At 36.6% G+C, this 15674-nt stretch overlaps 1 protein-coding gene and 1 long non-coding RNA gene across 2 annotated transcripts; one reads left to right on the forward strand and one right to left on the reverse strand.

Moving 5' to 3' along the window:
• Window positions 1-301: 301 nt before the first annotated feature.
• On the reverse strand, window positions 302-10557 carry LOC122833899 (migration and invasion inhibitory protein). The gene is made up of 9 exons (XM_044121874.1): window positions 10178-10557; window positions 9180-9367; window positions 7832-7934; window positions 6642-6753; window positions 6470-6546; window positions 6251-6377; window positions 4215-4311; window positions 3354-3473; window positions 302-1416 (listed from the first exon to the last, which is right to left on the reverse strand). The coding sequence occupies exons 1-9, from the start codon at window positions 10416-10418 to the stop codon at window positions 1288-1290; spliced, it is 1194 nt and encodes a 397-aa protein (XP_043977809.1). The 5' UTR covers window positions 10419-10557; the 3' UTR covers window positions 302-1287.
• A 79-nt stretch (window positions 10558-10636) lies between these two features.
• On the forward strand, window positions 10637-13501 carry LOC122834103. Its single transcript, XR_006371129.1, has 3 exons — window positions 10637-10725; window positions 13004-13116; window positions 13210-13501. It is a non-coding gene; the product is annotated as an uncharacterized LOC122834103 (long non-coding RNA).
• The last annotated feature ends 2173 nt before the right edge of the window (window positions 13502-15674 follow it).

The raw sequence follows: 15674 nt of genomic DNA on the forward strand, positions 1-15674 counted from the left end.
AATGTGAGAGTTATTTTGTTTACTTTGAGTCACTTTTACCAACACCGAGGTTCAAAATATGACCCAAAGAAGTCTAATATGGTCTTTACATATCAGTGCACTGATTTAGTTACATTGCATGAGTAATTCTTAACACTAAGGTGTGATAGTTTTTAAATGACACTCTCAAACCTCATGTTACTCAGGGATGAAAATGCAGCTTTTGTTTTCCAACCATCTTATTAGGCTACAGTGGTAAAAACCTTAAATACCTAAATGTGATTCTGTGTTTCTGTTACTCCATATACATAATGAGGGAAGATGATTGCAGAGCATATTTATTATTCAGAAACTATGTTCAGATCCTGCTCATGTGGAAGGCAGCTGACGATTTCCTAAAGGAGTAAAATGCCTTTTCATCATCAGCAGCAGCACCACAGAGGAGCTCTCAGTTAGCACTGATGAGATTCTAGTTCATTTCTCTGGTGTCTTTCTGAAAATTTTCCCCTTTTGTTTCTCAGAAGTTCAGCCCCCAGTGATGGGACGATTACAGTTCCGCTGCAAGGATTTATAGAGCGAAACACCGTCACTTAAAATCAGCAACAGAGCGCTCAAAGAACACGCCGTGAATCAATCCATCATGGCAAACAACAACCTTGGCCTTTTAGACACAAAACTACAGCGTGCGAGGTGGGATCTCAAAAACATATAAGTGTTAGTAAGTATAGGTGGTTGTGGTTTCCTGTGGAGGGCAGCTCCGGTATTACACACATAGACCCTGCTGAGCTTCAGGGCTCCTCGTCCCACAGTGAGGAAGTTAAAAGCAGAAGTTTGCAAAGACAGCAGCCAAATGACAAGCTGGAGAGGGCAACAAACACAAAGAGGCTGGAAGTGAGTCAATGTGATTTCCTTAGTTTTGCAAAACACAGCTCAAACATATGCTAAATGTTCCTTATGCTGTTCTAAAACTGGTGTTAAATGCTGCGCGTCTCCACAATGTTGCAACTCTTGCTTCACTTCCACATAAGCGGAGCTCACATGTCCTCCAGCTTTAATTCACATGAACAAAGAAAAGGGGACTGTGAGGCAACATGATTTAAGTCTCGAAGTTCAGAGCTAACACACAGTCCAGTGCATTTACAACACCTGATGCACTTTATGTTTAGTTCCCTGTTCGAAAACAACAACAAAATAAAATAAAATAGAAGGAGGACGTCTGGCAGAGACAGACAATGTTGCACTAGAAATGTAAATGCAGCCAGTTTTGCCTCTCAGATTTTGATCCCTTTAATATCCAGAAATGATTCTTCAGCCTACAGGGAAAAAAGAGGCTCTTGGGTTTCTTTTTGGAGAGAAATGTTGAAAGTTGAAATAAGCCAAGCGATACACATCAGGGGTCTGCTCAAAGTTTTGGTTTCTTCTAGATGAAGATAGTTTCTGGAAAAAAGGGAAAAAAATAGTGTGAGACACATTTGCACCCCAATAACTATGAATATGAATTAAAAGCCTAAGAATAAATTTTATTCCTGTGGAATAAAAATAATTATTCACAGTATGTTTACTTTTATTAGAAGTTTATTTAATGTAAATCTTACAATTTTTAATCAGTTTATTATATTTTACTCAGACTTTCAGAGTTATTGTTTCTCTTCTGGCCTTCACAAGTTTGCTCCAGTGTGTCAGAAGTCTAGCAACAGGCGATAAGTAAATAACTATCATACCTCCGGAGTGACAGACCAGACCTGAGTGATTATTATTAGGCACAGAATATTCTGCCTGAAACTGGTTTTTAACTAAAGGTTGCATTTTTCTCCCTATGTGTATTAATCTGATAAGCTTTTTTAGAATATCAGCGATGACACCCTGTCTGTGTGCGAAGGGCATTAAACAGTATATATAGAGAAGTGATTCCTTTGTCTAGTCAGGTCTCTCTTCTGAGTTCTCCATCTGTACAGATGTAATAAAGCTGTGATTTGTTCTCTCTTTTTAACAAGGTTTGGACTTTGTTAATTTCTCGCACTCGACATTCCTTTCACATTGCACAACCTAGAACTGGAAGGAAATGCCATTTATGTTTTTCTTTGAGCCAAATCAGAAGTGTCTACATAGATTTTGTCTGGTGAAACATTTATATTAGAGGTGCACCGGTTGCAGTTTTCTGGTCGATCGCTGATTATCAATCTTTAAAAAGCCTGACCTGCTGATTTCAATTTTTGCTGACACCAATTTTATTTTTTTGCCTGAAATGTTGCTAAATATAGCAAGAGAGATGCTGAGTTGGTAACAGTGGGGTGACTAATGTTAACTGGTGGGCCGGTCTATCAGTCAAACGTCTCTCACAGGGGGAAGCAAAAGAGGACAGTGGTTGACTTTTAGACATTTGTTGCTGTAGATAATATCAGGGGATAAGATCGGCTTCACGTTTAAGTATCGGCCGATCACCGTTCTACCAAAATTTAGGAAATCGTCTGGCTGCACCACTAATTTCTACATTATAGGTTTTGGATCAGTTTTCCTGTTTTCTATCTTTGTTGAAAATCACCTGCTATTTCAGAGTTCAAGATGTCCTGCAGCGTAGCAATGAGCTCAGAGAACTAGAGCCACAGCATTACAGGTCCTCCACCATGCCCCACACACTGTTAAAGTCAAACCAGCCTCAGTGCCAGTTGCTGAAAAGCTAATATTAACCTTATCTGATAAAAGTGCACTGCAGGTAATCAAGCTCCACATGTTTACATTTGTGATGGTAGGGGAGAAGTAACTGTTTTCATACTTTATTAAGTAAAGCGTCTGATGGTTGTTAAATGACTCGGTGATCAAAGAAGCTACTATTTGCCGAGTTCTCTAGAAGAATGATTTTCACTTCCCTTAACATGCTGCTCACTGTGTGAGATGCCAAGATAAATATGACTCCTCATGTAGCCTGGTGGGCAGTGGCCAAAAGAAATGGGCCTCTGTGTCACGGCGTATTTATATCCCAGTGGAACAGGAAGCCACAGATTATTTATTAGTTCAAAAGTTCCAAGAAGTTCAAGAAAAACAGAATAAATTAAACAGATCCTTCTGATACATTCACTTTGAAAAGGTTTTTGACAAACACATGTAATTCTGCTACTGGTGATTTACGTTAATTATTCCTCAACATTAGATTTATTTCTCCACTGAATAGTTGTACTCTAATGACAGATTATAGTGCGCAATCAAGCTACTGAAATAAGAGATGAGTTTATTTTTCCCAATCTTTCCCAAGGTTGCAGACGAATGTTGTTCAGACTCTACAGTTACTGGTGGTCTGATGAAGTTAATCACTATCAAACTGGTGATCTGGCGTTTTCCTGTTGCCTGGATACAACAGCAGGCGTTCTCAGTCTTACCTCCAGTTGCTGGCTCAGGGGGCCATCAGTGTTCTTCGTCTTAGTGCTGCTCCTGAGGTCAAGGCTTCTGGCCGGAGGCAGGATGTTCTGACCTGCATTTGACCATCCTGAGAGGCAGTGCTGCACAAGGACAAGGAGATTAATGATTAATGGCAGCAGGACCAGGGACGCAGATTCAAATGGCCTCTTTACTTTGCTTAAAGTGACCTTTTTTTGCATCCTCAGCAGAAGCTGGATGAGTTATGTAAAGGCTAATGAGAGATCTTTTATGTTGAGAACAGGAAACAGTTGGTCATTCTTTAATAAAGGAATAAGATAGTGCTATTCAGCTAATCACTGCAGGAACACAGAAGCATTTTATAAAGTTTAAAAAATTGTATTTTATGTGACAGTAGACAGTAAACAATAACTAGCAAAGAGGAAAACCTAGACACTTTCTGAGACAAGCCTCTGTATATCGGTTGCCTTCTCTACTACTGTGCAACACGCCACCCACCAAAAATAAATTTTTTCAACGTGACAAGTCTGCTACATATTGTGCTACATATTTTCAACGATTAAATCTGAAGTTGGTATTTATATTACAATTAATTCACACAATCATTTTTGATATCTACTGTAAATATACCCTGCAGAAGTCAACAGGACAAACAAGAAACCTCTGATTGTGAACTCCCTGTAGTTGATGGACTTATTGCCCAGCCCTAATAAAGAATGGAAAAAGGTCAAAGTTTGAATGATGAAAGCAACATTCTTGAGACTGATGCAGAGTAGAAACTGAAGAAAACTAGAAATGAAGGATCCATTGAGAATTAAACAAAAAGCCTCAGACAGAAGCAGCATTACTGGTTTCCAACTCACTGATGGTAATCCCAAACTGTCTGAAGGATCGAAGCTGCTTCGGCGATGAGCTTTGTACTTGTAAGATGGCAGGATGTTGGCGCGGGGAAGGGTGACCCTTTAAAAACAAAAACAAAATACAAGGAAGTAAAGATTTATCTCCCGGCGACAGAAATACATACACTGAAAAGCACAAACACGCTCTGACACAGCATAAAAAATACAATCAAAATAACAGCATGAAATGGCTTCAATTATAGTAGAAACTCGAGATTTTTAGGTGGAAAAAAAACAATCTGATACAGAGATGTAAAAAAATGTTTTCCAGTTTTCATGTAATAATACAATACTTTTCCAAAACTTATACAGTAAGTGTTCTAAATTTCTTTTAAACATGTAAATACAAAAAAAATTAAAATAAGTTTACTGCAGAGTGTTAAAAGACCAAGAGGGAGAAAGACAGACAGACAGGGAATGGGAATAAAGTCTGAAAATATTTTTTTTAAATCCTCCATGGCCTGTTTACATTTTACGTTCATGTCCAGATCTAGAAAATACTTTCATCTAGATTCCAGGTTGAAATGCTGCCCGTTATATGATGTTGAGCAGCGCAGTAAGAAATGATACATGATTATGAAACTAAGAGAAATTTTCCCCAACATAAAAAGTCCTGAAATAAATCTGTTCTACTGCTGCTGAATCTTCTTAATATAAACAACTTTTAATAAAAGCTATCGGAAATACATTGGCCAAGTGGGAAACCAGCTGAGAATAAAAAAATGGGACTGACTCAGAAGGATTCATAATTTTCAGTTCTATTTCCAACAATACAAAATTGTACTATAATCAATCTGTACCATCAGTACTTTGTAAGCAAAATTCAATATAAGGCAAGACTATTTAAGCTAAAATAAAATTTTAATTGTACAGTTTTATATTTCAGACTTCAACTTTACCAAAGCCGTAAATGTTACAACAACTTGTATACAGTTCAGGGAAATGCAAACATGGTTTTGAAGCAGAACAGTCTAAAAAAACGCAGTGAAAAATGAAAAAATAACACCGAGTCTGGTTTTCTTTCCAGGCAGCTGAATATTTCAAACATCTGAAAATGTTTTCCAGCAAGTACCAAATGTTTGGCAGTCTGTGGGCGGTTTCAGAATCAACCCTTGTATGCATAGCTGTCACAAAAGAGCTGCAATTTTATTTTCGGTGGGTGCTACTGGTACAGATGTTTCTTGAACATTTCATTGGACTCTGGTTTGTCGCCCCCATAAGCTGCCACCTGCTGATCAACCAGTGTAAGATCTCCAATTAATTTCTTAGCGCAAAAAAAAAAAAAAAATCAGACAGAAACATTGAAGATCTGAACAATATTTCACATGTCCTTCTACAGTCTAACATACACGTAGGTACAACCAGTAATATTGATTAAAAACTAAAAAAAAAGATTTTTCTGATTTTGAAGAACTTATTTTATGTTGAAAGGACAATTTGATTAATCATTTTACCAATCCAGGTACTAAAATTGCATTTGAAAACACTTCACCGGACGTCATTTTTATTATACTGTGACTTACAATTTTTTATAAAGACAATATTTATTGTACAAATTAACTCAGTTGTTTGTGTTGGAATTTGTTTCTTTATATTTTGTAAGACTGACATGCAGCAGATGACAGGAACACTTGATGTAATTAATTTGTTAGTCACACAAACAGCTCTGTAAAAAATGAAGAGGCCACTCCACTGAGCCCCACTGAAAACCTCCTGGTTCTTCCACCAAATATTGATTCCTGAACTCTTCCTGAGTCAAAACATTAATATTATTGTTTCTAAACCAATATGAACTTGTTTTCTTTGCATTTTTTGAGGTCTGGAAGCTCTGCATCTTTTTTATTATTTTGACTGTTTCTCATTGTCTGCAAATAAATTGTAAATTGTTGCTTGGAATATCAGACACATTTTGTTAGTAGTTCACAGAATAAAAGAACAAGGCGTAAGCGCATGTTATTATCATTCCTGCATGAAAGGGTCAAGGGTCACATCCTCAGTACCTGATCAGAGCCGGTTCAGCTGCAGTGTGAGGGTGGGAAGATTTGTGTCTTTTGCACACTGGGCAGCATTCCTGAGAGTGAAAAGGGACAGGAAACAGCCTGCTGTTGATCCGGTAGGAGAATGTACCTAAAGAAGAGGAAAAAACAAAGAGGGGGAAGTGTTGGACAAATTGAGATAATCAAAACAATGAGGCCAATCACATAAACAATCCATCTTACACTGATGAGTATCTTTGTCTGCTTCTTTGCTGTCACCTATCAGGAGTGGTTGGAAAAGATGGCTTCCCTCTAAAGACCTGAAATAAGCCAAGAAAGTGTCAAATGAAGAAGCTGCTGTTCAACAAAGATCCTTTGAAAAGTCTAATCTGAGCAAGGCGGTGAGGAGACTCACTTTGCTGCTTCAGAGTGAACACACTCGTTTTTATTGACCAATCGAAACATGCAGAGATCATTGAAGAACTCATCGGAGAGTTCTAACAAGGAGTTCTCGGTATCCAGAACTCCTTAAGAGAAAAAGAAGACAGCCGTCAGTCGTCTACTCAGGATTGAAAGGCAAACGTGTCTGATCACCCTTAATATTTTTCTCTCATCTGATTTCCAAAGAGCCACGGTTTCATTTTCAGTCTGGCATTTTTACCAAACCAGGACAGCGTATTGTATGTGTTTTACAATTTAGGGATATTAAACAAGTAGGAAAAAAACTACAGAAATATAAAGCATAAAACTATCTACAGAGGGTGGAAAGGATCTAGAAGGAAACTCTTTAACAAACAGGAGAAAAAAAATCCTACAAAGACCTAAAATAGGACCTGAGAAATGCATCATCTTTCAGTTCTAATTTAAGCAAAGACTTCAGGTTGGGAATCATATGGTTGTTTCGTCACATTCAATTCAAAAGAAATCCAAAGGAAATAAAATAAATAGTGTTTTTGAAAAGGTCGGAAGATCTAAATAAATGAATTCTTGACAAAATAGTGGGTTTGTCATAGACAAAGCACTATTAATATGTTTCAGTTTAGGAGGTTTAGGATGTATAAATAAATCAGAGAGAGCATCAGATAGAAACTTCAGACTTATGGTGCGCTGTATTTGTACTCAGAAGCCGGAATTTCAAAGATTCATCTGGGAAAAATTAAAATGTAAAAGTTTGAATTTTATCCGAGAAAAACAGAGAATAATGATTTAATATGGCTGCTGTGTTTCTAAAACATAAGGAATGTCGCAAGAGTTTCTCTTCACTGGTCACAGTCTGAATCTCTTTAAACCAGAGGAACACTTGGTACTGTACAACCTCTATTTGTGAACATGTTGCTGCATGTTCAGTGAAACTAGATTGAACTTAGAGGTGAGGTCGTTCCCAGATCCAAGTTTAACTAAAGAGATAAATCAAAAATACACAAAATAGTGGGTTTGTCATAGACAAAACACTAGTTAGTATGTGTTTAAAAGACATTCAGAGATACTGCAGACCTGTCACCCAAGATTCTGGCTCTTTGGAAGCAAATAGCAAATAAACAAGTGAAGAATAAAGACTTCGACATCCTGCTGTGCTCATGTCAACTGAATAAATGAGGCACACACCTGCTATCCAATCATATCCGAGCAAAGGCTGCACATGACGTCTGTCTGACGCAGGTTTGCTTTCAGATTCTTCTGACTGAAACCTGACTCGACTGTGTATCCCCTTGAGTAAAAAGAAAGCACATAGCTGATTACTTAGCATCATCATCTTTCAGTTCAATTATTCAACATTTTATTTGCCTTTTCAGTAAAGTACAGAACATTAGTAGGTGGGTATTTATTCAGCAGCTAATCAAAACAAAAGAATTTGTATTTTTTCAATACAATGAACAAGCAAGATGAGATATTTATGAATACTTTTAGGATCTTTTTTTTCAACGAATATCAAAAGGTTTTTACTGCAGCAGCAAATGTAAGTATCAGTCAATTTACAGAAACTATTTTCAATAACAACAATGAGACTGGAAATTCCAAGAAATGACTGTGAGATCTGAATCTAAAAAAAATTCCAAGTTGGGAATTCCAGTGAGATTTATCAACAATGACTTCCACATTTTAAATGACAAGTAACTTACCAAAAATAAAAAATAAAAGTAAAAATAAATATACAAAACAAAACAATACAAGGTAATAATAACTGGTGGGTGGTGGTCAAATTTCAAACTCTTTATTTATATGTAGCAACATAAATAATCTCCTAGCAGTTTATTCAACAGTCTAAAGCATTAAAATACCATTCAGAACAGTCAGATCAGTAAATTTTAAAGTAACAGTAAATCTATTTCAGGAAACTGAAAGACTGCAACAAAAATAAGTTTAATTTTTGGCATTAAAATATACACTTTTACAATTATTAATGTTTTTTCTTAACATAAAAGAGAAAACATAGTTGCTGTTTTAACTAAGAAACAAACATGCAACTGTCCACCTTAAAGAAACTAATAATAAATTATTTGGAGAGAAGTGAAATGATGACAAGTTTCTTTATTCGTAATAGTTTGTGCTCATATTTCATTTCATTCATGATGCTTTTAAGTATCTCTGAGTTTTACTGTATAGCACAGAGAAAAATAAAAATAATGTGTGACTAAGCATTAGTGCTCAGATGTTTTAGCTCATAAAACATCACTGCAGAAAAACAAGTGATGTGTTGCTCACACAGCTTTTAGTTTACAGGAACATTGATGCACCAAAGTAAATGGATTTCTTTACTGAGAAAAAAATCCAGCAAGTACAACTTTTAAACAGGACATTTAAAACGTACTTGTACACCTTTATGTAGCGATATCCAGACATGATTAGATCGCTCAGCACATATAAGAATGAGACGTATGTTGGACGTGGCAACGATTTATTTATCGTGAGGCAGCAACTGGGATTTAGGAAGAACTGCTGTTTATGTGCTTACCTTGACTTTATTGGGCCTAACTTGGGAAAACTGCCTTCTCAGTGACCAGGGTTCTGGTAGTGTGGAATAGTCCTGAGGGTTTAGGTGGCTGTCTGACAGCATTGTAGGTTCAGCAGGTACGCTGTGCTTGGGGGTCCCAAAAGAACTGGAGGACTTCCAGAAGGAGTCTTTGTGCGTCTTTTCAGTATCTGAAAAAAAGACATGAAGTAAAACTTCAGGAATATTTAATCGGTATCAACATACCAGCTGATTACACAAATGTCACAGGACAACACTTTGAACAACAAGACAACAGATCAATAACTCTAAGCATTTTGTTAAATTACTATATCCAAAATATTTTAATATCTGAATCCTAATTCAAAGAGTTGACTGGAACAACACTCAACAGTACAATGAGCTCTGCTTCACAATCCTCTAATCGCTGCAGTTATCCCCCCTGCTTTTGGACCTTTTCTCCAACTACTGTTTTCCTTCCACTAAACTTTCCATGCAGCTTTCAGATTTGGAACAAATATGCTGTAGGCTACCTTCCTTGTGAAAGAAAATCAGAAAATCTGCTGGACAACTTTCAGTCCAGCTGTCTTCCTCTTTATTGTGAACTGAAATATCCTTCTTTAACTTTGTCTTGTGTAATTTTCTGACAACCCGAATTTGGCATTTTCATTTACTTTCCATAATAATCAAAGAGAGCAGAAAGTTTAAAAAATATATATATTTAACTGTTTGTAATGAATCCATGTAATGTGTGAGTTTCACTAAATTACATTTACTTAGTGATTTTGCCTTTCGCGTTATAATCTTTAAACCTGAAGAACAGCTACATAAGCATGCAGATCTTTAGAAAATCGGTCTCCACACGTCTGTTTGTTTCAGTCATTCTGTGTTCAGCTAACACAAATTATTTAGAAAAAGGAAAACAAATTATGGCTGTAATTTTGAATTCCAACTTTGGCTAAAAGTCAGCATCTATAGGGCCATATTAACGGGATATTCACCAGTAAATCTGACTGAAGGTTTGGCCAGGGCTGCCCTTGCAGGACCTCGACGTCCCTCCGTCAGAGTTACCACAACTTCGGATTGCCTCCTCTCATTCTGCTCCTCTTCCTCGGCCTCTCTCTCCCTCTTGCGGCTCGAACTGCAGCCGCTCACTCGCTCTAGTTTCTCTCTTTGCTCCCTTAGCTGCTCTAACAAATATTTGTTACGCTTTCGCAGAACGTCTGTTAGATCTGTTGACATTTTCTAGAAAAAAAAAATCTGCAAATCACAATTACCTTTTGCTATTTGTAAAACACACAATCAACTACGGGTGTACAACGTTGTTGCGTTTTGAACGCGCAGACTCCACCACGTCCATAGCAACGCTTTGACAACAGCAATTTGATTGGCTGAGACAAAATCTTTGTAACCGCCAAAAAGCTTTTTTTTTTTTTTTTAAAGTGACAGGCGCACATTTCGGTGAAACTGCACTAGAAGTTGGTGAACAACAGAGGGCGCCGCAAAGTCACTGTAATATATTCAAACTATGGTCAATGACTGGAGTTAGGTTTGCAAAAATACTTATTCTTCAGAAATTTATTTTGCTTATTTGAATACCTTTCTAGTGTCATTAGATAGAAATACTTAAACACTGTTCTGATTTTACACTTTAAGGTTATTAATTTATGTAAGAACCTAAATCATGATTACAAATGCCTGTTTAAAAGAACAGTTTTCTATTTCATACAAATCACTCTAAGAACAGTGCACATTGTTTAATGTATTATTAAAAGCTGTAAACATTCACCAAAAACTAGATTTATATATACAACTGAAACCAGATATTTACACACATTAATTTTTAAATTTAAAGTCAGTGAGTGAGAAAATTTAAGTACTTAAAAAAACATCAAACAAGTCCTCCTCTCAATAATGAAAAATGCAAGTGTTGTCTTGCCAACTTAAATTAGTTCAATTGGTGAATCAGTTTGTGTTTCATAGAACAAATCAAACCATAGGCAACAAAGAACTAAACAAGCTAACAAAAATGCTATAATTCAAATAGTAACTGAGAAAAGATAATCATAGGTAAACCTTCAAAGGAGGAACCCTCAAAATATTCCCAAGGAAACCATAATATAGGGATGAGAGGGCTCAATGATAAAACCAGCTGGACCAGCAGTCTATTTAATAATAACATCAACAAATCTTCTGGCATGCAAGAACATTTAGAGTTCACTGTAAGCAGATTTACAACATAGAAAGACAAAATTCAGCTATGACTCTGCTTCCCATCAGGTTGCAAACACATTTTCACAATAACATTCTTAGAAAACCACTAATAATCCACTTCATGGTTTGATACTCTTTTTTTCCCCCCCCCAACAGGGAAGTCACAAGTCAGGAGAAAGAGTTCATTCACACACTCATCTATAGTTTCCATTGATGCAAACAGAGACATTTTCAGTTTCATTGTGTATCCACCACTTTGGTTTTTCATTTTCTGTGTGTCATAGTTTTACATAAATCTGAAACATTTTATCATGTGCACACATGAATACATAAATATATGTAAGTCTGTCTGTCTGTCTGTCTGTGAGTCAGACCTACAGTTAATACAAGATGTTTTAGTTCAAAACTAAAACATCTTGGACAAGAGTGATGTCCTTGAATTTAGGGAACTAAAATGTGAGGTTGTGGGACATAAAGTAAAAACTAATGAAGAGATAAATTCTAATATTTTTGTATAAATACAGCTCCAATTAACCCCACACATGATTTAAAGGCAGTTTATAGTACAAGGAGATCAAATTTCAGTTCAAATTACGTAGAATCTCTATGATAGAGAGTTCAATAATTTCATTTGATACATTTCACACCAAATACATGAACAGATTCAGACCCAAATACATAAAATCCAGTTTAATCCAAACTATGATCCAGGCGATCATGTGAAACCAATTGATATGTTATCTGTCAATTACCAAACTAATTGTGTCAAGTTGTTAAGCATGTGGGGACAGAGGAGAGCATCAACTGCCTTTTAACGTAAAGCAAATCTCAACATGATACAGGGATTCAGAGGACAGAAAAGTAGCAGCAGCAGTAAAAGAAATAAAATGAAGAAAAGCAGTAAAAGCTCCAGGAATTTAGGAACAAGGTACTGCTAAACCCAGTAAACTACGCTTTGGTAGAAAAAAGTCAAGGGAAGCAAAATTTCTATCAATGGTTTCATCTGGGAAAGAGACATAATTAAACAAAGGTATTGAGCAAAGAGTTATTTCACATTGGAAAGAAAAAACAAAGAGAGTACAGAAAGTTAATGGCTGCAGTAGCACAGAAAAGAAAATAACTGATCGCAGAAATATTGACCCACTTGTGTTTTTATAGAAAGGAAAATAAAGAAGGTCCCCACATTCAACCACATTAATACCTCTGTCAATACTTCTGTCTAGAAAAGACAGTTAAACACAAAAACACTGAGCCAGGACTACTTTCTTTAGAAAGTAACCTCTGTAAATAATTCATTCTCCTAAAAAGTCACAATTTAAAAGAAATGTACGGTACTAAACCAGGAGTACTTTATAGAGGAAAGAAATACAAAGAGAGTATATAAAGACAGTGTAATGTTTTATTCTGGGAAAGAAACACAGCAAAGCACCAAACAAGTTAAACTTCCTATGAAAGAAATATAAAGAGAGAGTACACAGAGTCAATAGCTCCAATATTTCTGTCAACTGTCCAGGGAGAGAAACAGCTAAACAAGCAGAGCTTTTTAAAACTTTTTAATCTCGCTGTAGAAGACATTAAATCAACATCATTTCATTTTTTACTTCTGTTTTCAGCACTGGGCTACACTTTCATCTAGGAAAAGATGAAAAGAACAGAAAAAGATGGAAAACAACATCAATGGATACAAATAACTTACAGTGAATGGAGAGTGACTGGAGAAAATAAAGTGAGTAAAGTGTACTATGTTGATGGTAAAGCTCTTCCACTCTAATATTTGCAGCGTTGGTGGATCAACACGTCATGTTTCTCACTCTTATAGGACAGGGAGTGCTTGTTGAACTGTTGAACAGTAGTATCCCATCTTGTGGGTGGCTTTTGTTTATTTACAACAAAACCCGTCCATCCATGACGGCTCTAATGACAGTGATGTGGGTGATGCTGTGTTGCAGCCATAATCTGAGGCCTGATCCCCCGCAGAGTGAGTGGTGTAGAAGAGAGACGTCGAGCTGCTGCTCTGCATTCTGGTCACGACTCGGACGCACGCAGATCTGTCCTGACCGGTCTGCTATGATTAGCTGACCACGGCACTGTGGCGTTGCTCCCCATTATCATTAAACGGTGCCAGCCGTGAAGCCATACTCTCCTCCCTGCCTCTCTAATTACACCCCCACTGCTGGGCTGCAAGCAATTACACCAGGTCGCTTCATTGTTCATTAAGCACAGATAACAGACACATCAACAACAAAAACATTGAGTTACTCATTTTGTGCTCAAGAAATACCAGTTTACTATGCAATGGTATAAAATGGAAAAATTACTCTCATTATTAATGCTTATATTATTCTTTATGTCCAGAAGGAAAAGATTATCCGACCTGTTGTCAGGCCCACTGCTCATTTCTGTGCAGTTTAAGTCTTATTTTGTATAATTGTGAAGCAGATTGTTATCACTTGAAAATAAAAGGCCAAGTTGAAGTGACTTTCTAAAAACTACATGAATTCATCCAGGATTAATAAGAAATGTTAAACTGTTATAAGTCTAAGAAACAAACACAAAACCTGCCTCCATGCGCTAGAAGAAAGCTATCCGAATTATAACTACATCTGATTATTTTCATCCAACTAATGAAATATTCTATAGTTTAAAAATATTTATGATTTAGTAGAGTCAGGATGAATATTGAAAACAATTGTACTTCAGATAAAGGTGATAAGATCAGGAATAATTGTTGTGAGGAGTCAAATGAACATTGTTTTTTTTTTTATTCTATGAACTACTGACAACATGTCTCCAAAATTACAATAAAAAATTTTGTTGTTTTTTTTTTCTGCAGAAAATGGGAAATAGTCAAAATAACCAAAAATATGCAGTGCTTTTATACCTCAAGTAATGCTAAGAAAACAAATTCATATTCATTTAGAAACAGCAATACTAATGTTTTAAACCAGAAAGAGTTCAGAAATCAATAATGGTGGAATAACCAGGAGGTTATCAATGGGGTTCAGTGCAGTGGGTCTTGTTCTGTTTTTATTTTATTTTATTTTTTTGACTTGTGTATGGCAAAGTAAAACGATTACAGAAAATAAATACTCATTGAGTGGTCAGAAGATGGTTGCAATAGCCAATCAGGCTGACCTCACAGGACATAAGATGTGCAAACCTGGAGTGGCGTCTAGTCAAGTCCTGGAGGTCACGATTGCTGGAGAGTGAGAGTCGAAGTGACAGGAAGGCAGGCAGAGCGAGGTGTTGACTGATGGTCAATTTAGCGAAAACAGGCTGTAGACCTGAAGCATATGGAGAGGAGCAGCTCACAATCTCTCAGAATACAGAGGAGGATTTTGGTTCCAGTTTATTATCTCTCTGAGCCAGTGAGGGTAAAACCAGGAGAATAATGCAACAGAGAAACAGAAAAACACAAAAAAGGACATTAAATGAGAGGCACAGCCATGATCATTGAGGATATCTTAGAAAAGCGTAACAAAAACCAACATCAAAAGGCATAGCCCGACTACAAACAGATATGACAAACAGTTATTCAAAGTCTGCATAAGATATTTGCTAGAAATGATCTTACAATACATAAAAATGGCTTCTGTTAGATTGGAAGTAGTATGGTCAATAAACAGGCACTAATGAGAAAACCTGTATGTAAGTAGGATGAAATAAAACAAGCTTAGAAAGCTCCAGTGAATCCTGTTACATGACAACCTTGTGAAGATGAAAGCAGTTAAATAAAATTCTCATTTTCACTCTCAGCCTTTTCAGTAGCAGCAACCTTTAACGCTTATGTTTTTTTATGTAGATTATGTTTCTTCTAGGTTACACTAAGACGAAGCACAAACTAAATAAAGATTTGATGTTTATTTTATGAAATAAGTGTTTCACTCCAAAGCTCTCTGGGTTTCAGGAGTTTGACTTGACTTCAAAGTGTGCTTGTTAAAACATAACTTCTGCTCTTTTCTTGTCATTATCAGCCGTCCAGGGAGTTTGTTGGTCCAACTCTCTCCGTGTGCGGCCTTTAGAGAAGAAAACTTCATATAAACTTTTGGTCCTTTTCTTCCGGCTATCTCTGCTCAAACTCCCCCGTTGCCGACCGGTTGTTATCAATGAGAAGACAAAGTAAAGCATATATTTAGGTTATGTATTTGGTGTGTGTGTGTGTGTGTGGTTGTCTCTCTCCTTTTAAAAGCGTGCCAACAGCACCAAGTTCCCAGACTTTCCTGGAATCAGGAGACTCTACATAAATAAGACCAAGATTTTGACTGAGTACATAAAGATAATCAG

The sequence above is a fragment of the Gambusia affinis genome, linkage group LG07, assembly GCF_019740435.1.
Source record: "Gambusia affinis linkage group LG07, SWU_Gaff_1.0, whole genome shotgun sequence".
Taxonomy (NCBI): domain Eukaryota; kingdom Metazoa; phylum Chordata; class Actinopteri; order Cyprinodontiformes; family Poeciliidae; genus Gambusia; species Gambusia affinis.

What these genes read in the sequence shown, in the direction of transcription:
- LOC122833899 (XM_044121874.1), bottom strand. Translation starts at nt 10,418, where the DNA reads ATGTCAACAGATCTAACAGACGTTCTGCGAAAGCGTAACAAATATTTG. An exon ending in GTTCACTCTGAAGCAGCAAA is followed by an intron (nt 6,547 to 6,641) that starts GTGAGTCTCCTC and finishes GGCTTATTTCAG; the next exon opens with GTCTTTAGAGGGAAGCCATC. An exon ending in ACAGTTTGGGATTACCATCA is followed by an intron (nt 3,474 to 4,214) that starts GTGAGTTGGAAA and finishes GTCCTTGTGCAG; the next exon opens with CACTGCCTCTCAGGATGGTC.